General features: G+C 41.9%; 2 protein-coding genes and 2 long non-coding RNA genes across 5 annotated transcripts in view; 2 read left to right on the forward strand and 2 right to left on the reverse strand.

The window, feature by feature from the left end:
• LOC102295261 (NACHT, LRR and PYD domains-containing protein 12) overlaps nucleotides 1-21887 on the forward strand; it is a 114698-nt gene that overhangs the window by 70381 nt on the left and 22430 nt on the right.
• On the reverse strand, nucleotides 9982-11921 carry LOC121812517. Of its 2 annotated transcripts, none has more exons than XR_006053112.1 (4): nucleotides 11709-11921; nucleotides 10988-11193; nucleotides 10192-10837; nucleotides 9982-10098 (listed from the first exon to the last, which is right to left on the reverse strand). It is a non-coding gene; the product is annotated as an uncharacterized LOC121812517 (long non-coding RNA). The 2 variants fall into 2 exon arrangements; XR_006053111.1 differs by having other exon boundaries at nucleotides 10988-11251.
• On the forward strand, nucleotides 10698-12700 carry LOC106632479 (NACHT, LRR and PYD domains-containing protein 1b allele 2). The gene is made up of 5 exons (XM_042214947.1): nucleotides 10698-10854; nucleotides 11064-11323; nucleotides 11676-11795; nucleotides 11903-12032; nucleotides 12133-12700. The coding sequence occupies exons 1-5, from the start codon at nucleotides 10698-10700 to the stop codon at nucleotides 12465-12467; spliced, it is 1002 nt and encodes a 333-aa protein (XP_042070881.1). The 3' UTR covers nucleotides 12468-12700.
• On the reverse strand, nucleotides 14984-21858 carry LOC121812514. The gene is made up of 3 exons (XR_006053106.1): nucleotides 21426-21858; nucleotides 21006-21138; nucleotides 14984-15927 (listed from the first exon to the last, which is right to left on the reverse strand). It is a non-coding gene; the product is annotated as an uncharacterized LOC121812514 (long non-coding RNA).

The raw sequence follows: 21887 nt of genomic DNA on the forward strand, positions 1-21887 counted from the left end.
AATAGAGAGAGATAGCGTACAACTCCTCCTCCCAGCCCCACCGCCCCCCGCTCCAGCAGGCAACAGAGAATGTGGGTGTGTGAAGACTCCAAAGGAAGCTGACAAACTCTTAAATTATTATTAGACTCATTATTAGACTCAGTTGTCTTCTCTCAAACTGTAACATATCACAGAAACCGAAGAATTAACATTATTTAATTTAAGAACCCCTCCTTTGTCTGTATAACAGCTGGACTAAGCAGCACTGTCATTCTCCCGTGCTCAGCCCACTTTCCTGTCTGCTTTTCACACCTCCCTATCAGTAAAGGCAGAAATGCAGAAAAATCTCAGACAGTTTTTTTTCCCTGTATAATGTTATTAAAACATGCTCTCTGACGGTTTGAGTGCTTCTGACAGAATCATCTTGGTTTTATTTATTTATTTATTTATTTTACTAAACCTCTTCTTACACAGAAAAATGTTCTGCATAATGAATTGTTTGTTTTTATTCAGACTGGGAGGCTGCCGTTTGTCAGAGAGCAACTGTACCTCTCTAGTGTCAGCGCTGAAATCCAACCCCTCACATCTAAGAGAACTAGACCTGAGCTCTAATGACAACATGCAGGATTCAGGAGTAAAGCAACTGTGTGGTTTTCTGGAGAATCCACACTGTCGACTGGAGACTCTGAGGTTGGACATCATGTTTTAGTTGTGCTGAGATGAATATGATGTGAAAATTTGCACTAAATTGGAGATGCAATTTAGAACGATCAATTCATAATTATGTCTGAACATATTACAAAACACTGAATAAGTTTAAACAACGGTTTTGGTTACATTGTTTTTTGTTTCCAATTGTATTCAGATTGGAACGCTGCGGTTTGTCAGAGATCAGCTGTGCTGCTCTTGTCTCAACTGTTAAATCCACACCCTCCCATCTGAAACATCTGGATCTGAGTGAAAACAGGAACCTGCAGGATTCAGGTGTGGAGCTGCTGTGTGGTTTTCTGGAGAGTCCACACTGTATACTGGAGACTCTGAGGTCAGACACAGTGTTTTAGTTGTGTGCCAAGATGAATATGATGTGAAAATTGTGCTGACACTAAACTAAAATGATAGGGCTGATATTATACTGATCCATACTGAGCATCTGGAGCATATGGTGTATGGACGATCTGATATCCTCGTGTTGGCGTTGTTCCCTCGTCATCAATACAACAATAATGTTGTTCCAGGTTCAACATTACAAGTGACCAATCACCTTCTCCTGACAGTCATCCGCGACCTCGAAAAAAACGCCTTCAAAAAATCTACTTCACTTGCGAGAAGAGAAACCGCCTCTGTAAGGACAATATGTATAATGCTTACCGTTTATTAAAGAAAAGTATCCTGAAATTCAAAGAATTCAAGTTCCTGGATCGGCGGACAGAAGCGGTTGTGAATAGATTTTTTTAAGGCGGTATTTTTCAAAGGCACAAAAGGGGGACGTCACAACAATGTGATTGGTCACTTGCAATGTTGAACCTGGAACAACATTTATAATGATGATGTGGGAACAACACGACACGAGGAATCATCATTATGGGCATAGTTTTAGTTTTGTATTGTTGATTGTCATTTATGCTTAGAAATATCTTACTTATATATGCTTAGAGTTTTATAATTAGTTGTAGATTGGTAGAGGTTTGATCCTTGATAGTCTGCAAACTTTGTGTGTATTAGACAGCACTTGGGAGCATGGAGAGGTCTACCGTTGTCTTATTGTTTTATGGTAGGATATAACGTAGGCTTAGTCTGTTCTAGCTAAGTGCTTTTGTTTAGATGAACTGCGGACTCGACCAGCAGGTTTAGGGAAGTCATTATGGGGTCACACTCTGACCCCACACACACACACACACTACACAAGCCGGCAAGGTACTCTTTGTGTGTATGTAGACGTCATATGTTAATGAACCTATGTCATATTCATGTAACCTCAATAAAAGAGCAGTGTTACGGGGAGACGGACGAGAGCAACTGGGGTCAAGCGAAGGAACGGCGTTTGTCCGGTTCTCTCCCGTGCACGAGAAACATGAAGAACTTTGTCTACTTCGTGTCTTGCTTGCTGTGTAATTATATTGTCTTCAACGTTCCAGCGAATAGGTTCAAGCTACAAACCTATCAATAGTCTTCTATTATTTATTGCAGCAGAACAATGTTGAGATTTGAAAAGTTAAAACAATGATACTCTTGATAACTTGTGGCTCACAGTGTGTATCCAGCCTGCCAAAGGGTTCTAACTTGCCTGCTGACCGTTCCCATCTCAGAGAGAGTTGACATTGATTGATTGTGCATTGTTTTTACTCACAGTTAGCATAAGACATTGCAGCATAACTCTTCATAAAATGTACTTTGTGACAAAGCCAGACTTCAGGAACATGAGGGTAAATAAGTAGGATGGTAACCTTCCATAAAAATCTTCTATGAATAATACTTGATAAATATCCAGAAAACTTCACTTAACATTTAAATCTATCGGACATTTAAATAAAACCAAAATCATGTTTAACAAGAAAACATTCCGTATTAAAACAGCTGTTTGGGGTTTCTGCTCTCTAATCTTCTGCATCAAGGTTATCAAAGACTGAACGATTTCAAGAACTTTAACTAATAATATATATTTTTCTTTTTTCAGATTAAAGAACTGCAGGTTGTCAAAGATCAGCTGTTCTTATCTGGTCTCAGCTCTTGCTAAGTCCAACTCCTCCCATCTGAGAGAGCTTGATGTGAGCCACAACAACACACTATTGGATTCAGGAGTGAAGCAGCTGTGTGGTTTTCTAGGGAGTCCACACTGTAGACTGGAAACTCTGAGGTCAGTCACCATGTTTTAGCTGTGCTGAGACAAATATGTGAAAGCTGTGCTGACATTAAACTGCAGACATGTGGCTGACATTATACTGAATCACAGTAAGAATCACAGCATGTGTAATAATTGCACACTTTCATTACCTTTATGCTTCTAAAAGGCATGCTGGGTAATAATAGCTACAGCTGTGAGAGGCGCAATTGCCACAGAACTCTCAAGAAAGGAAATGTGGAAAGGAGGGTCAAGAAAAGAGGCCAGAACTAAGCTCCACTGCAACAGAGGAACCGTCCTCTAGACATTTTTTGTTCTTAAACCTCATATTCTCAGATAGGATTGTATTGGAATATTCCTGAGAATTACAAAAGAAACTGAAAGTCTGGTACAAAATACAAAACTTCTAAAAATCCCTGAACTGAAGTCAGGGCTTTAAAAAAATGCCTAATTTTACTTAGTTTAAAATTAGTTTTACTAATTTATTACTGATAGTTATTTATTTTACTCGATAAAAATGCAACACTCCCATACCCACCCGTCTGACAACGAGCCAGCTATAACAACAGCTGGCTATAAGCTAATGTTGTGCCAGACAATGCTCGACTTCAGTGTTCTAAAAACACACACTTTCCCACCAATAAACAGTTTGATTGCATTCTCACATCATATCTCTTGTCCAAAATGTTTCATTCTGTAAATTCTCTTCCAAATTCAACCGGAAGGTTGGAAACTTGGAGATTTATAATACAACCAGTTTCTAAAGATGTAACAAGTGGTGGAGCTGCAGACTTTTTTGGTTTGACTGTTTCAACCTGCATCCTTTTGGTCTGAGTTGTTTGAAGTTTCTGTTTTCTGAATTTTTACATTTTGTAACGTCTTCAGCCCCAAAAAGATCCCAAAGCTTTGTCTGATAAACGTACCTATTTTATTCTTTATCCAGACTGGGGAACTGTGGTTTGTCAGAAATCAGCTGTGATTATCTGGCCTCAACTCTAAAGTCCAGACCCTCTCATCTAAGAGAACTTGACCTAAGTGGCAATAAAAATCTGCAGGATTCTGGAGTAGAGCAGCTGTGTGGTTTTCTGGAGAGCCCACACTGTCGACTGGAGACTTTGAGGTCAGACACAGTTGTGATGCAACATAATATCCAATGTTATAAGGGTAAAGCCGAGGATCTTCAGTCACTGTAGCATGTTGATGCTTTAAATCAGATTCAGACAATGCTGTTGACATTGATGTACCCTCTGTACCTTTCTAGCTACAGTTTTAGACAACATCTGTCTCTGTTTGGAGTTCAAAGATGATGAGGACAAGGGGATGTCCAAATTCATGGGCTGCATCCTCCTGAGGCCGCATTTGTAGGCCGATTACGTCACAGCGACGCACGAAGGCTGTCCAAATTGTAGACTCCTCCGAATGCAGCCGACAAATGCGTCCTCCTTTTCCCCGAATTTGAAGGATGGGTCGGGTGTGTCCTTCGTGGCCCACCAGTTTACTTCCAGCGGTCTACGTGGGCTGGGTCCTCAGGAGGACGCAGCCTATGAATTTGGACACCCCTTAACCTTAGTCACTCTAGGCCAGAATAATAGTCTACAGTGGTCTATTAATGCAAACACAAAAGAATAATAAACTGAGACGTGGGATGAACAAAAGATACCAGAAATGAACCAAAAATGTTTTTGTTCAAGAGGTGTGTCATAAGTACTGGACAGACTCACGCGCAGACAGAGGTCTTTGCAAATAAAATAAGACAATTTATTTACAACAGGGAACACACCCTTTAGTGCTATACTTTGAGTTGGATCCAGGGCTCCAGGGAGAGGGGGCAATCCACACACACGCTTCCTCTTCAGCACAGTCACCGCCAGAGCTCCTCCACACACACTCACTCACTCCTTTTCAGCCGCACTCGCTCCAAAACTCCACTCATGCAGGGTCCGTAATCTGGTCCAGAAGGGGGATATCTACACACAGAATGCAACAGTTAGTTCCACAGGCAAATATACACAAGGAGCTGTCTGTGAAGGTTCTCAGTCATCCAGGTCATCGTAGTCAAAGGAGCTGCAAAGAAAAGCGTCTGGACTTCTTTAAGTTGCTTGAAGACGTTTCACCTCTCATCCGAGAAGCTTCTTCAGTTCTAAGGTCAAATGGTGGAGAGTCCCAGATTAAACCTAGTGGGAGTTTCCCCCCACAGAGGGACAAAAGGACCCCCTGATGATCCTCTAATCGCCTGAGCCAAGGTGTGAAACTGGGTGTGGGTCCCAATCAGCCAGGGTTTCGGGTGAGCTCATTGTGAAACCTGGCCCCACCTTATCATGCGAATTCCTGAGGTCAGATGGCCCAGGATGTGAGTGGGCGTTAAGGCGTCTGGGGAGGATCTCAAAACTGGATTATAGATGGCAGAGAGTTGGTGTCGTAAACCCCGCCTCTGTTCAAAGATGGTCGCTCACAGTGGACATAGATGCTTCTTTCACTCCTCTTTCAAACCATCTGTCCTCTCTGTCCAAAATGTGAACATTGGCATCCTCGAAAGAGTCCTTTATCCTTAATGCAGAACCCACTCACATCCTGGGCCATCTGACTCAGGAATTCGCATGATAAGGTGGGGCCAGGTTTCACAATGAACTCACCCGAAACTCTGGCTGATTGGGACCCACACCCAGTTTCACACCTTGGCTCAGGCGATTAGAGGATCATCAGGGGGTCCTTTTGTCCCTCTGTGGGGGGTACTCCCACTAGGTTATATCTGGGACTCTCCACCATTTGACCTTAGAACTGAAGAAGCTTCTCGGATGAGAGGTGAAACGTCTTCAAGTAACTTAAAGAAGTCCAGACGCTTTTCTTTGCAAGCTCCTTTGCTACGATGACCGGATGACTGAGAACCTTCACAGAATATTTTCTAAGTCAGTTATTACACTTGATAAAAGAATATTATGAAAAAACACTTCATCTACAATAAATTCTTTCAAAAAACAATGGTTAAGGATTTGAAATTAATGACTTATTAGTTTTATCTGACAGGTATTCATTTGCAGTTGTTTTCATTTAATAACCATTTTTCTGTTCTCCCTCTGAACGATGAAAAACTGAACAATTTCAAGCAGAAACTTTTGAGCTTACAAATGTATTTTGTTTTATTCAGACTGGAGGACTGCAGCTTGTGTGAACACAGCTGCAGATTTCTGGTGTCAGCTCTGAAGTCCAACCCCTCCTTTCTTAGAGAGCTGGACCTGAGCTCCAACTACAAACTGCAGGATTTAGGAGTGGAGCGTTTGTGTGGTTTTCTGGAGAGTCCACAGTGCAGACTGGAAACTCTGAGGTCAGTCACCATGTTTTCAAGTTTTGTTTTCCACTGACCTGCAGACATTAGACTGATATACTGACCCACACTGTGGTTCTTCATAATGGAGTCTTAATTGTTAAAGCTGGAGATAAAAAGGTTGGCTCTAAAAGGATAAAACCATGTCAATCTGTGGCCACAGGCATGTTTAATAAAAGTAAACAATAAACAAAACTATATGATTTCAAGAATAAGTTTGTACAATAACCTTAAATCTTTTGCTTTTTACTTAGACTGGAGTATTGTGGTCTGTCAGAGATCAGCTGTGAGTATCTGGCTTCAGCGCTAAAGTCCAGCCCGTCCTATCTGAGCGAGCTGCGCCTGAGAGGAAACAACCTGCAGGAATCGGATCTGAAGCAGCTGTCTGAGCTTGTGGAGAATCCACAGTGGAGACTGGAGACTCTGGGGTCAGTAGAGGGTCGCAGTTTTTTTTTTAGTTAAATAACACTAAGCTGAAAGTAGATGTAAAAAATGTTTGACTAAAATAAAAATAAAAAGTTGACTTTAGAAAAAACTCATTGAAATGATATTGTTTAATACTTTACCTGAAATTAAGAAAAACAAGAACAGAAAATGAGTTTAGTTTTAGTCTTTTGTCAGTCTGGTCAGATCTGACAAATCAAGCTTCAAGTCCATATTTTTAAGTTCAGCTGAACCAATTTCAAAAATGTGATTTAATAAATATTCAGTATTTGTTGTTGTTGCTGTGTTTAGATAAAGATCCTATAAAATTGTAGAGCAACCCAACAAACCAAAGATCTCCTTTGTGCAGAACTTTCTGACTGGAGAGAAAAAAAATTAATTTTTAAATGTCATTTTTTTTAAAAATTAATAAAGCTGATCTGAAGCTTCAAGCAAAGATGGATTATTCTACTCAAACTCTTCTGTTTGTATCTGCAGGGTTGACAGGATGATTGAACCTTCCAATGAAAACGACTGTGAGTACTGACATGTCTCCTATTCACCAATATTTTATTAACAGCATCAAATATGTATATGACTGTGTGCTTATTTTAACAAAGAAATCCTATAAATTATGTTGTATGGAGGTGTGGAAAATATTTGAAAAATGTATTTCAAACATGCTAAAATGCTACAAGGTTTAAATAAAAAGGCCATAAAACATTTTAACATCTTAAACATCTTAAAATTCAAAATTGCAATTTGATGATGAACAGGTATATTTCATGTTTTAGAAATCATAATAGTTAGAAGGTTACTACTCGGGACTCCTGAACTCCTCCTAGATATCTTTTCTTAGCCGGCTGCACTCAAACGCTGGACGTGGAGAAGCTCATAGCTGATATCAGACACTAACCCAGCAGCTTCACTGCATCAGAACCTTTTGACACTTCCACTCTCATATTTCGAGTTCAGCGCATAAACTTTGAAACAGCCTTCCTGCATCATCCCGTGAGGTCGACTGAGTATGCAGGCTGTTTCTTGCACACCCCATCATTGGATCACAGCAAATGTTTCTATGCAAATATTTATTGAGAATGCACGAGTGCAACTTTGTATGTTGGGATATGCACACCTCTTTAATGTGTTTTCAACCAACCGGTGAAGCCCCTTTGTGACTGTGCGCTTTGAAGAGTGCTCTCCTTATAGAGTTATTGTTATCTTTTGAAAATAGATGAGTGATACGCACATTCAGCTACAGAGGGCAGTACAACTGCTTGCTCTAATTAAATGGTTCAAGGTTCAAGGCTCTTTATTTGTCACATGCATAGTTATACAAGTATAACACACAGTAAAATGTAACTGAATGTAAAATGGGGGGGGGGGGGTAGATAGAGGAAGAACATCATAATATATATATATATATCTATATCTCATAGAGGATTATATATATTACTAATTAATATAATATATATATAATATTATATACTAATATTATGTATCTATATCTATATATTATTATATATATATACTATAACTATATATACTTAACTATATATATATATATATATATATATATATATATATATATATTTGGGGATAGAAGCTCCTCTTGAGTCTCTCTGTCCTTGCCCGGAAGATGCGGAACCTTCTACCAGATTGCAGAAGTTGGAACAGTTTGTTGCCAGGATGGGACGGGTCCTTCAGTATCTGCGCTGCTCTAGTCCGGCATCTCCTGGTGTAGGTGTCCTGAAGTGGGGGGAGAGCAATCCTGCAGCAGCGTTCTGCTGTACGGATCACTCTCTGGAGAGCTTTTTGGTCCTTCACACAGCTGTTCCCAAACCACGATGTCATGTTCTGTGTGAGGATGCTCTCCACAGCGCCTGTATAGAAAATCCTGAGGATCTTTGGAGAGACCCTGAACTTCCTCAGTTGTCGTAGGTGATACAGGCGCTGCCTAGCCTTTTTGGTCTGGACCTGAATGTGGGCAGCCCATGTCAGGTCTGAGGAGATGTGGACACCAAGATACTTGAAGGACTGCACCCTCTCCACTGGAGCTCCATTGATGATAATGGGCTTGTAGTCTCTGTGCTGACCCCTTCTGAAGTCCACCACCAGCTCCTTGGTCTTGCCGACGTTCAGCTGGAGGTGGTTGTCCTGGCACCACGATGCCAGATTCTTCACTTCATCCATGTAGGCCGCCTCATCGTTGTTGGAGATGGCACCCAACACCACTGTGTCGTCAGCAAACTTCACAATGGTGTTGGAGCCGTGGGTGGCCACACAGTCTGAAGTGTGGGTTGCCAACTCCCAGTAAAACAAAAGAAGATGAAGAAGAAATTACATAATAGTCATGCTGTGAGACGATGCAGCGTGTAATATTAATAGATAAATATCTGAAAAGAAAAAGTAGGCAGTCTGACCACATGAAAGCCCTAGCACGATTAGTGGTCAGAAGCAAAGAAGGTGTACTGGGGACAAACCAAGCAAATTCCACTATAACTGGTGTGCAGGGAAAAACTATCAATATGCTTTTTGTGACATTTTTGTTTGTGATTTCTTTCTAATGTGAAATATGTGCTGTGGCTCCCAAAGGTTGGGAAACATTGCTCTATAAAAGTTTATCTGTGGTGCAGCTGAAAATGGTAGCATGTTTTCAGATCTGGATTAAATTATTCAGACACAAATCAGCTTTGATTTCTAGCAAAATATTTCTGAGTGTACACTTTGGACGTCTGCAGTCAGCTCTGACGAAAAGTGTTCCAGGGAATCCTGAACTGTTCTGCTGTCTGTCTCTCATCAGGTGACTCTGAACAAACATTGGATATAAACCCTTTAGCTGATTTATCTGAGGATGACATAGAGCCAATTGAGGTGAGACAAGAGCAAGCGGATCCTTATCATTTACACATGTAATGACTGTTAATCTCGGCACTTTTTCATGGTAGTAGTCTAAACTTTGTCTGATGGAACAAAGAAGGAGGCTTCAGGACAGAAACTAACTCCACGTGTTGAATTTACCTGCACTGCAACACTGATTAATTGTACGTTATCAGGATGCTTTAAGCTTTATCCTGCATGGCTCCATGTTTTCATTGTTTTTAGTCCCACTATTTTACTGCCAGTTTTGAAAGTACGTACATATAACTGCTGATGTGTACGTTGTGTAGTTTGTAGTTTCTTCACTTACTGGTTTGTTGCTGCTTTAAACAGCTGGTGTTGTTCTGATTTCCAGCCTCCATCAAGCTTCACACCTGAAGTACAACCTGAATCCACACAAATCTCCCACAGGTGATAATAAAACCACAGCTGTCACTGCTTTCACCTCCACATTAGAATGATGTCACACATGCTCTGATGTGACCTGATTTGTATTAGACACCTGGAGGTGTGACATAGTAAATTACCTCCTCCTCTCCATCGATGTCTAATATATGAGACGTTGTGTACTTTGCTTTTCTCTCCCTCTGTGTTTTCCTTTGTCCATCTCACTCAGACATCATTTCCACTGAAAGATCATCTGGAGCGTCAGTTTCTGATGGGAGCAGCACAGTTGCATCTCAGTTATTCAGCTCTAGTTTGCACTATCAGTGATGAAGGAACTGATCAGACAGGTGACGTCCCTCACCTCAGTGACAGACAGAGATGATGTCAGACTTCAGGCAGGACCTTCACTTGGCCCTCCAGCTCCAGTAACAGCTGCCTCCACAGATGCCTGGCTGTGTTAGAGATGACAGGGTTCATCTGGGTTCTGTGTGATTTGAGGTGTTCTGATAATATAAAACTCAAATACAGCGATGGCAGGTTACTATCAGTCCAGAAAGAGGCTGAAGCCTCCGGGATGACTAACCACAACCGTGTTCTAATTATGTGACATGTGACTCAAACCCTGAGATATCCCAAACCACAAGTAGAATTAATAACCTGCTTTGGCTTTAGAGCCAAAGCAGCAGAGTTACAGATGTAGCTTCCCCTCACTTTGGTGGATGTGACAGTTTGGACTCAAACAGAAGCTTCAGATGTTCTCGTTGGTTTCTTTCTTTTAGATTCTAGTTTAACCGTTTCATCTTCTACAGGTTCAGGTGTCCTGGTCCAGGTGTGTTCCAGTGTACTCTGACCAGACTGGTGTTTGTTATGGCTCAGAAGGCGGAGCTGCTGTACTGGAATGTCCAATGGGATGAGAGCCTCCTTCAACAAGCTGGAAAAACAGCTGCAGGGCCGCTGTTTAACATCACGTGCTCTGAGGACGCAGTCCGTCAGCTCCACCTGCCACACTGTGAAACAAAGGAGGGTGAGCACCGTGCTGCGATGATGAGATGAATTGTGTTCAGTATCAAAACAAGCACTTTATTATGATTGTTGTTGCACACATCAATAAATGGGTAGCATCTAACTTGTAGATAACAGTGATTAGTTTGAACTACCTGAAGTGTTGAAAAGTAAATGGTGCAGGATGAATCCCCGAGCAGGAAATAGTGCAGCAGCTCTTTGCCTTCACAGCGTTGTGTGTTGATGGCCTGCTGTCTGTCGCGCACGTCTTTGATGATGGGATAAGCATCTTGAAACCGATGAGGATCACCGACACGCATGTGATTGTGAACGTCTCCCACCTCTCTGCCTTTGGCCTTATCTGGAATTTTGTTAAAAAGTCCTTTAAAATCCCAGAAGCAGGCCAGGTTCTGCTGTTCCTGCGATTTAAAGACACAGTGCCTCTAAAAATCAACGTGTTTCTCCTGCATGAAAGAATCCATCTGTCAGAGGTAAGCATAGAGCACTCAGGCGGTCTCACTCTGCAGATTTCTGATGCTTCTAGTAGGGGGCAGACACCCTGGGCTTTATTCATTGGTTAGTAGAAGCACAGAGTCAAGCTTCTCCGACTGCAGACTCTCACTCTCACTGACCAATCACAGCGCTTTATTCTTGACTTCAGTAACAATCCAGAGTTGATTGCATAGTTATCTCTCCCACTACTGACAAAGTAAACCTGGGTTTACCGACTGCACTGCATCATTTGTTCCACACTTTAGTCAACACTTGATAATTATAAATGATTTCTATAGATAAACAGATCAACATATGAACATTAACATCATGTTATATCCTATCACTGAGGTTAAAAAGCAACAAGGCAATGATGCTACATACATTGAGACGTCTTCAGACTGCGTGCTTCACATCGGTCAGCGTTACAGTGTCCACTGTGAACCCGAGGGCCTGAAGATCCAGCCGAACGTGAGCCAACAGTCGTGAATAAAATGCCCCTGAAAATAAAGTCAGATATAAAATAAGCAGTTTTCTATCAGTCCCTATTAAAACCGCAGATTCTTGTTGGCTTTCAGCACGCAGAGTTTCGGAACAAGCTTGGACCGAATTACTATCCAACATTTGAGGTTTTCCTGACTGCAAACCTGGAGGTTGTGACTCTGATAGTCAAGGACCAAGATGGAAATGAAGCCTGGCGTCGTGATGGTAAAAGTTCCACTGCAGCAGCAGAAATGACTGTATAAATTTCTGCTACAAGGATATTTTACAAACGTTCAACTGAAATCATATTTAAGTCTCTTTTTAGTGTTTGTCCCAGAAAAGGACCGAGTCTCACCAGAGGACAGCGCACACCACAAAACAAAAAAAGATGAGGATAAGCTGCTGCTAATCCGCTCAGAGTTTATTGAAAGAGTGTCTGCAGAGGGTTTAGACAAAATTGTAGATAAACTCCTCGAGCGTCAAATTATAATTGCTGGAGAGATGGAGTCTGGGACATGTGAGACAAAAAGCAGAGCAAATAAAGTGCGATGCATAATCGACACCGTGAGCCGAAAAGGAAATGACGCCTGCAGACATCTGCTCGATGTTCTCAAAGAGGTGGACCCAACCCTTTTCAGAGTGCTCGTGCCAATGGACTGATTCTCATATAGTCAAGTACTCAGATTAACAACAACAATTTCAAGGTGCTTTATTTTGGAAGGGAAGGACTTGGTCTTCAAACTTTGGTGGTTTGAAGGATTCTGGATCAACTCTGCAAGTTTATTTTTTTCAGTCTTGATCATCTGAATCAATCAAATTAATGTTACTGTGAAATTATTCTAATTATTTTGTACAAATTTTGGCTGTTATGTGTTTACTTTGCATTAGTATTAGTAACCATCTGTCTTAAGTGTTCCTTATGTGATTAAAATCACCACAGTTTGGTAATCACACAGATTCATGTTTCCTTCCTCTCTGCTAATAAATGAAGCCATTAAATTTCCTCTAAAAGTCTTCAGTCAGTTTCCTCTGACTTCCTGTATCACACATACAAAAGTTGACAGGGAAGAGCATGTGTGACACAAAAGACCAGAGGTCTGTAGCATGAAGATGGCTTTTGTTTTATCCCAGTAGCTTCAGGGCAGGTGGGTGGCATTTCTGTTAATATTGTAAATAATTACTGTTGAGCGTGTGAGAGATGTGAATGAGGTTGATGATGGCAGATAAAAATAAGCTGCAGTGAGAGACGACTCTTTCATCTCTGTGTCACGTAAAGAAAAGAAAGATATGGATGTAAAAGCTAATAAAGGTGAAGTTTGGTGTGAAAACAAACCAGGAGTCAGACTGTGGAAGGATTTCAGACAGAAGTTGTTAAATACAGAGAGAAGAGTTGGAAATATGACAGAACATGTGAGACATTTAGAACAATAAACTATGTATAGCAATGTAAATGTGGGAGGGGGGCACTGAAGGTGCTGATTGTCCAGAGTACTGCTGCAGCTTCATTAGCCTCTGCTAACACTACATACCTCAGCCTGCCACCCAACTGTGGCGATGCAAATGACAGGAAACAGGAATAAATGCCCCGAGCTGCATTCCGATTGGCCTGTCAGCACCTTTCAGCTGCTTCTGATATCCCATAGGCTAACCAAGCCCGATAGGACTCCTTCTGGTGGCTCCCTTCACCTCTGGTGTCCACCATTTGGTTCGGGGGTTTCTATCATGACAGGTACCAACCACCCTGGTGCCATGTGCACTTATGGACACCCTTATGTTCGGACATGGTGTCCGTTATGGACAAACTGTGGTCCACAGAAGTCCAATAACAAAACTCTGCTCAGGTTCAGATCTGGCAGGCCATTCCTCGTAATCACGCCTCTCCAGGTCTCACTATCATTGCCCAGATGAGCGGTGAAGTCTCCCCGTATGAATCCCCAGATTAAGCACCCTCAAGCACCCTGCCTAGGTACTCCAAGAAGGCTGGGTACTCTGAACTGTCATTTAGCGCATAAGCACAGGTGACAGTCAGCACCCATTCCCTAACCCAGGGGTCGGCAACCTGCGGCTCCGGAGCCGCATGCGGCTCTTTAGTCCTTATAGTGCGGCTCCGTGGTTTGGGAAAATAAATTAGAAGTATTTAGCTGAAGTGTATTTTATTTATGTTAGTTCTTTTTTAACTTGTAGTTCTAAATTGGAAGATTATTGTGATATTGAAATATAAAAATAAAATTATATTCTATTATTTTTTCATCGCTCAAAATAAGCGTCACACTCGCGGAAGCCGGTATACCCGCCGAAACGCCGTGCATTTATCGAGACTTTCAACCCCAGGTAGGCCAATTATGGATCTTCGGATCCACATTATGTCAGCAGCTCCACCGTGAACTATGTTAAAAACAAACACGCTCACGCCTCACAGATGACAGCTTACAGTCCTGCGTAAAGATGAAAGTGACTTTGCTGTGCGCAGAGGTTCGGGACCATGAATCTTATTGTAAACATATCACGGCAGACCCGACGATGTTTCCATGAGCACGCTTTTCAGCATCTCTTTATCGACCGCTTTTCACACACGGTTGCTGTACGCATACAGCCGGCTGTAGCTTTGCAGCTCACAGCCCGACACACACCAACACAACAGCAGAGCGCACAGACGTTAAGGCGGCGAGGCATGATTGCGGGTGCCGCTCAGGTGCGTCCGCCTCCCCTGCAGCAGCGCTGCAGACCACGCCCCGCCACACACAATAACCAGGTAAAATCATATTTAGGCAGAATTTTGCAAATATCTATTTTTCATCTTTTAGCAGCATAGTGCTTTTTTCCAATTATTTTTTAAAAGTCAGGTCAAGGCTCCAAAAGCCCAAAGGCAATATAAGGGTGGCGGCTCACAACAGTTTTTGTTTGCTGGATCATTTTAGTTCAGCTGGGTGTCTTTCCTTTTGTTATATTTCTTTAAGAGTTCAAAATGTGTTAATTACATAAATAAAATGTAATTTTCTCTGTAGCACTTCATGGATTTCATAAGCAACACACCTTAGTTGTTCACACAAAGCATAAAGGTAAAAAACAATATATACAGTGTTATCTTCATTTTAGATGTCAAAAAGTATTTGCGGCTCCCAGTGTTTTCTTTTGCGTGGAAACCGGGTCCAAATGGCTCTTTGGGTGTTAAAGGTTGCCGACCCCTGACCTAACCCAAAGTTGCAGAGATCAAACCCTCTCGTCCACCAGGAGAAACCGCAACATGCAGGCAGCAAGCTGAGGGGATACTAGGACACGCATCCCAGCCCGCTGCCTCTCACCAAGGGCACAACTTCAGACTGAGACAGAGTCCAGCCCCTCACCAGGAGTTTGGCTCCAGAGCCCAAGCCATGCATTGAGGTGAGCCCCACTATATCTAGTCAATATATCTCAACCTCATGCACTAACTCATGCTCCTTCCCCATCAGAGAGGTGACATTCCATGACCCAAGTCACTAGTTTTGGTAGCCACAGTTCCACAGTCTCACAGTGAGACACACTATTGATCATGTGGGTCTTTCATATGATGTTTGTGATAATAACATTATTTTCTTCTTTTCATCTTCTTTTTTCTTTTTAAAAAAACAACAACCACAAATTAAGAATCAGGCAGGATAATCTCCCACGTTAATTCTTCTCTCTCAACTAGAAATCATTTGCAGCAAATATCTGAAACACAGAAATACACTCCATATTTCCAGCTTATCATACTCTCTCCAGAATCCATCTTAAGAAAGTTACACTACAGTTTAAAGCAGAAACAGGATCTACTTAATTTACACTGTTGTATATATAATATGGCATCTCTGGGATAAAGAGATTAAAAATAAGTCCGTGGCAGTTCTCTTACTTTGTGTCCAAGGCTCTGGGTTCATTACTGAAGGCCAGTGGATCTGCTTTGGACTGCTTACTGTTACATTGTGAAGAGTCGGCGCCGTCCTTCTCATTTTCCACACAATTATTCATTTTCTACACTTTAGTATGAGAGGTGACTGTGAGCTCAGGGCCTTTGTTTGACCCCAAACTCTGAGCTGAGGGGAAACATCGAGTTTTCAGTTCCAGAAAAGCTGATCAGAGGTAGTTCAGGCCAGTGGTCACCCTGAAATAATGAAAAAAGCAGTGATCAGTGCAATACCATGAAAAAAAGCATCTGTCAGTTTAACTTTTGTGTGTGTCCACTACATAAATGAAACATAAATGAATGGGCAGGGTCTCAGGAGGACGCGAATGTGAGGGTTTTTCTTAAATCACAGGAAGGGAGAAAAGAACCATTTAGATGTTAGAGAGACTGATTTTTTTAATATGAGACACATTCAAACACTAAACTCTGAGACATTTGTCCTACATTTCAAAATGTTGCTCCAAATAATTGAATGACTATATTTCAATATGTGAACAAATAATGACAGAACACAGTGTCATTCAAAGCTATTGCACTCATGTTCATTCAAATATTCACGACATCTCCAGCGTAGGAACACCCATGGTCAATGGTAACTTTATTGTCCCCAGTGGGAAATTGATTTGCGGTATGTCCGCTATCGTGTAATGCTCAGAGGACGGTCTGAACATAATACAACAGAGGTTGTCTTCCACAGCACCTGCCTGTTATAAAAGTCCACAAGCTGGACCTTAGACCTCCCTGAAATCTGACCAGCCACTTTAACCAGGTTACTAAGTCTAGTCTTATTGGTCAAAGACAAATTACCATACCAAGTAGTAGAGGAGGGAGACAACAACCTTGTGGTGAACCAGTAGAGAAATTTAAAAAGTCTAAAATCAAACTAACGCGATTAAAATCAAGTTTAAATTGATTAAGAAATTTATCGGCTAAGAGGTGTGGCTGGATAGTATTAAAAGCTGAAGAACAATCGATAAATAAGAGCCGAGCATGAGCTTTGGCCCCATCCAGATGGTGGTATAAGAAATTTAATACTTTTATTAGTCATAATTGTTTCAAAAAGATTTTCCACCCTTTCTTTCATCAAGGACAAAGCTTTATGTAAACGGTGACATTGATCTGTGGGAATTCCCTCGGCAGATAAAACGGCCTCAAAGACACAGAGAGGAGCTCAATGTCAGGCAGACACACTTGTCTACGAACGGTCACGTTTTTACACCATTTCTGATTTATATACAAACACACCCCTCCTCCTTGCGATTTCTGGGTAGCTCCGGGGTCTCGATCCAAACGTATGGGAACCCCGAAGCCATTTAATTCCAGAGAACAATCAGGGTCAGAATCCTTGAGCCAAGTCTCTGTGAATGCCATTAGACATGCATCCCTGTAGTCACGTAAATGTGCGACATTCAAATGCAGTTCATCTAATTTACTCCTCAGAGACTGCACATTAGCCAGGATTATTGATGGTAAAGGAATACGGTTGTACCGTATTTGCTTCCGCAATCGCTGACGTAGGCCTCCCTTCTTACCCCGCTTCCTTGCTTTGACTCTGTTAAAAACAAAAGTGCCCCTGTGATTACTGGATAATCCAGAGCTGGAAAACACTGGAGGGTGAAAAGAGTCCAAAGACGGGCCTGTTCCACCGAAGATCCAGAAGAAACTCCCGTGAGTATGTAATGTTTGTGAGTGACAAAGACTTCAAACAACTGTCAGGATTGCCAATAAAAAAAAAACATTCCACAGAGCACAAGCCGATGCTTAAGGATTTCCTCGGGCTCAAAATCAGACAACAACGTAACTAAAAAAAAACCTGACAACTGGCAGACACAGACAACCTGCTGGAGCAGTGTCCCCTTTCAATCTATGACCAATCACGAAATGACAAATAATTCAAAGCTTCATAAAAATTAGTTTGATTATTTTTTATTTATCAAATAACAGTGATTTCTATAATAACGTACGGCAAACTCTTCTAAACCAAATGGATCAACTGAGCTCCTCCACACACATTATCTGAGGAACAGGTCATAGAGACCCATGAAGAGCAATTACAATATAAAACTATAACTATAACACCAGTGCTGCAAATAAGCTGAGAGCAACGAGACAGGAAGTAAAAGTAATGCTGCCAAAGATCATTCATCTTGTGAATGCACGATCATCACAGCAGTACTTTGCACAGTGAAGGATCAAAAAATGATTTGATCCTCTGCTGAATTTGTACGTTTGCTCACTAAGAAACGAACAGGTCAGACGTTTATGGGAGTTTTATTTTAATGGGCGAGAGACGAAAATGCACAAAAGATTTAAACTGATTTGCATTTCTCTGATTGAAATAAATATTTTGTCCACCAACAAAACATGACCTACTACTTCCCAGAATTTTGGCTTCTGCAGATTGACAGATTACAACTGGCCAATAAATCAATTACAGATACTCCTGATCTCCACTCTCACTGTACATAAAGCAGACCTGTCCACAGATTCAATTTCTTTCCTCTCCAACACCAAGGACAAGACCAAAAAGCCATCAAAGGAGGTCAGGGACAAGGCTGTAGACCTGCACAAGGCTGGGATGGGCTACAAAATCATCAGTAAGACCCTCGGTGAGAAGGGGACAACTGTTGGTGCCATTATTCTGAAATGGAAAAAAATATAGTGACCATCAATGGACCTCGGTCCGGAGCTCCGTGCAAGTCGTTGTGTGGTGGAGGAACCACACTACGTTGTAACAGATGGGAGGGAGTTTTTCTGGATGTTTGGTCGATATCATGTCTCTCTCCGTTGAAATGAAACTTCCACACAAATTAGAAACTGTTCATTTCTTTGTAAGTACAAAATCAGCTGCAGATCTAATAATTATTTCTCCCACTATACTGTACTGCTTGTGCTGCTGTTAAACTAACAGCTGAACATTAGAAATAAGTGAAACTTGAAACACATGTTGGTGTGTTCAGGTCTGACACAACATCCAGCATGTCAGTGGCAGAAAAAGGTAACAGACAACAACAAAGAAAATATACATTTCCTTACTTTTCTGTGCCAAGCTTAGATACCTGGAGCTGTCACCACGCCACATTCATGCAGGGTGACTTCTGCTTTGCTTTAGGTGCCGTACTGTCCCGAGCATTTTTCAGGCATAATATCAGAATCAGAATACCTTATTAATCCCTGAATTCATGTGTCAGTCATCCATAATAAACACACTGCATATCTGTGCACGTTTCTCTATCTAAAGTCAGGTTTGACCGGTTTGCTCTGACACATATTAGCTGTCTCACACAGACATGTAGAGAATCACCTTATTCCTGTCATGCTTCACTAACAGGTGAATGTCTGTTTATTTTCAGAGTTAATAAAGAATCTTGTTCCTCTCTGTCGGGATTATGGAAAGGTTTTAAGACTAATTTGAATAGTTTACATGTCTGTAAAATGCAGTTATTGGTCTTCACTGCAGTGTGGGTGAGGATTGCTTTAGCCGTTTGAAATCAGTCTTTGGTTTCTTTCTGTATGATGATGATGTGGCAAACGTATTTATTTTTTCTTCCCCTTATCATGTGGATTAAAATAGATTAAAAAAAATAACAGTTTTCCTAAAATGTATATGCAAAATTCTTTTTATGGCAAATGTTTTTCAATGTTTCGAAAAGACTGAGACACACGCTGATGCCTGCAGACTGATCCTGGAGGACATCCGTCAAAGACACAGTCTTCTGGATACTCCCCTGGGCTGAAGGATGCTTTGATCGAGGGACTACAGCTGGTGATGGAGCCAGAAGGCAGATTTTTCTTCGGCCGAGTCCCATTTTAATACTTTGCTATGGAGCATTTTAGTAATTTGCACCTCATCTTGTTGTAGTGTTGCATTAGAGATCCAGTAGCATAGTTTTTATCGCTGTGATATATTAAAGTTCAAAGAAGTGTGCATCACATGCTTTCAGTGTTGAGTCGAAATTCATGTTTGTAACTGTCCAACAATAAGAAAACAACATGGTTAGAGACGTCAAAAGTGCCTCGAACCAAAGACCTCTTTTCCTTCCATCTCCAGCTACACTTGAAAGTAATTTGTGCACCTGTGTGGTTGTTAGAAAGGCTTGTTTTCTACCAGCACCGCCGCATTCTTATTAAATGTCCTCAACTACATCTGTGATCGTTTTCACGTGCGCTCACAGAGAATGGAACAAAAGGCACCAACATCCAAAGAGGAGCAGAAGCAATGACAGGATCTGCTGTCTGTGAAGCCTTTTTAAATCTAAAGTCACATCAGTTTATCCCACCATGGGAAATAACCCCAGAAGGCCCTTTAAACAACCCGAGGTGCACCTAAAAGCACCGTGAATCGTAAATAACCATATAGGTGCGCAAAAATATTTCCAGGGTAGCCGGCGTGAACTTGGTGATTCGAAAGCGGTAAGTGGGGCTAACCGGAGGCGCTTTCACCACGCCACAAACGAAAAAACAAGTCAGATTATCAAACCGGAAATAGCCGGCGTGTTTATGGTTTATGCTTTTATAGGAGCCGGTGTACGTGGAGAAGACACGGCCATGTGCTAAGCGGTCTTATGTGGAAACAAGGTGAACGTCGTTCTGTGTAGCGCGACCAGTTTACACCTGAGAGACGAGCCTCCTGGGCGGTTGCTATGGTGATGGAGTCAGATAAACAGACTCCAGCTGTAAACCAGTGTCACCGCCCGCACGATCTGATATCGTCGTGTTGGTGTTGTTGCAGGATCAACACTGCAAGTGACCAATCAGAATGTTGTGACGTAATGCCCTGGCGACTTCTGGAAAAACCGCCGTAAAACAAAAAACTGTACTTAAGCTGCGAGAAACCGCCTCTGTCCGCCGATCAACCGGACCCTAACCCTTTAATAAACGCTAAGCAGAATTGATATTGTCCTTGCAACATTGGAATTTCATAAATGCACGAATGGCTTGGCGCACCAAAGAATAACGTCACAACAATGTGATTGGTCACTTGCAATGTTGATCCTGCAACAACATTTACTATGTTGTTCCAGGAACAACACCAGCACGACGATATCAGATCACCAGTGTAGATATCGATACAGGAGTCGTGTCCCACAAATCCCGCTCACCCCCCCAGGAAGTGATTAAAACACGCAGTGTTTAAAAAACTTTTCAACAAGTCAAACACAGTTTCAGGCTCACTCTGATCTGTTTCACCCACCCTTCACCGAGTCACGCAGGCTTTAAAGACGGAGTAAAACACTGTGATAAGAAGCGCAGGAGAAAGCTGAAGTAACACTCACCCCGCTCAGGCTCGACGTTCCTGCTTCCTGCGCCCTCACACTGCCCCATCAGCGGCTGCTTTCTCCTCCCCCTCCGTTTACAGGAAATCAGCTGGATTTCGGCAGGCGTGAGATACGGGAACTTTAAAAACTTCTGCACAAGAAACATTCCCCCCAAGACTGAAGATATTTATTAAAGAAATGTAAATCCTGCAAACAAACTTCAACACGGGATTCAAAGCTCCTGTCACGCAGGTTTTTACTGGTTTTACTTCAACCTAAAGCATCAGTGGTGAACCAGCGTGAAACATCACAAACACAGAGTCGCGATGATAATGATAGTACAGACGAACATCAGCAGGCTGTATGTTTAAAGTTACTTTAAAGGTGTGTATGACATTAAATGCGTGGAAAGGATCCACACACAGTGTTTTATCTCACCCATCCTTCGTGTCCAAACCTGACAGGTACATTTCCCCATCTTTACTTTGAGTTTCTATTTCAAGTCATGTCCTGTCTTATTTTGTAATCCTCTGTACTTTCCACATTTTCACTTCCTCTTATCTCTAACTTTGTCTCATTTTCATCACCGTCATGTCGTTCTCGCGTGTCGTGTAGGCTTGGCAGTGGTCAGATCATCTGTGAAGGTAAACATGTTTAAAATGTGAGCGAGTTGTGATGAGAGAGCTTTTATTACAGTCGAACCTTTCTTAGTTTATAGTCCTCTTCACTTCCTGAGTGACCTGACCCACAGAAACAGGCCAGTTTCACAGCATGAGCTGGTGTGCGCCTGGAAAGATGATTTCTGGGGCTTTTCCTCGCCCGGGTTGTTTGTCTCACAGACTCTCTGTCAAAGTATGCACTGGCAGCCTTACATAAACCTTCTGGGTGTCTCTTGTGTCC

The sequence above is a fragment of the Haplochromis burtoni genome, unplaced genomic scaffold, assembly GCF_018398535.1.
Source record: "Haplochromis burtoni strain Fernald_Lab_line unplaced genomic scaffold, NCSU_Asbu1 Contig_631, whole genome shotgun sequence".
Taxonomy (NCBI): Eukaryota; Metazoa; Chordata; class Actinopteri; order Cichliformes; family Cichlidae; genus Haplochromis; species Haplochromis burtoni.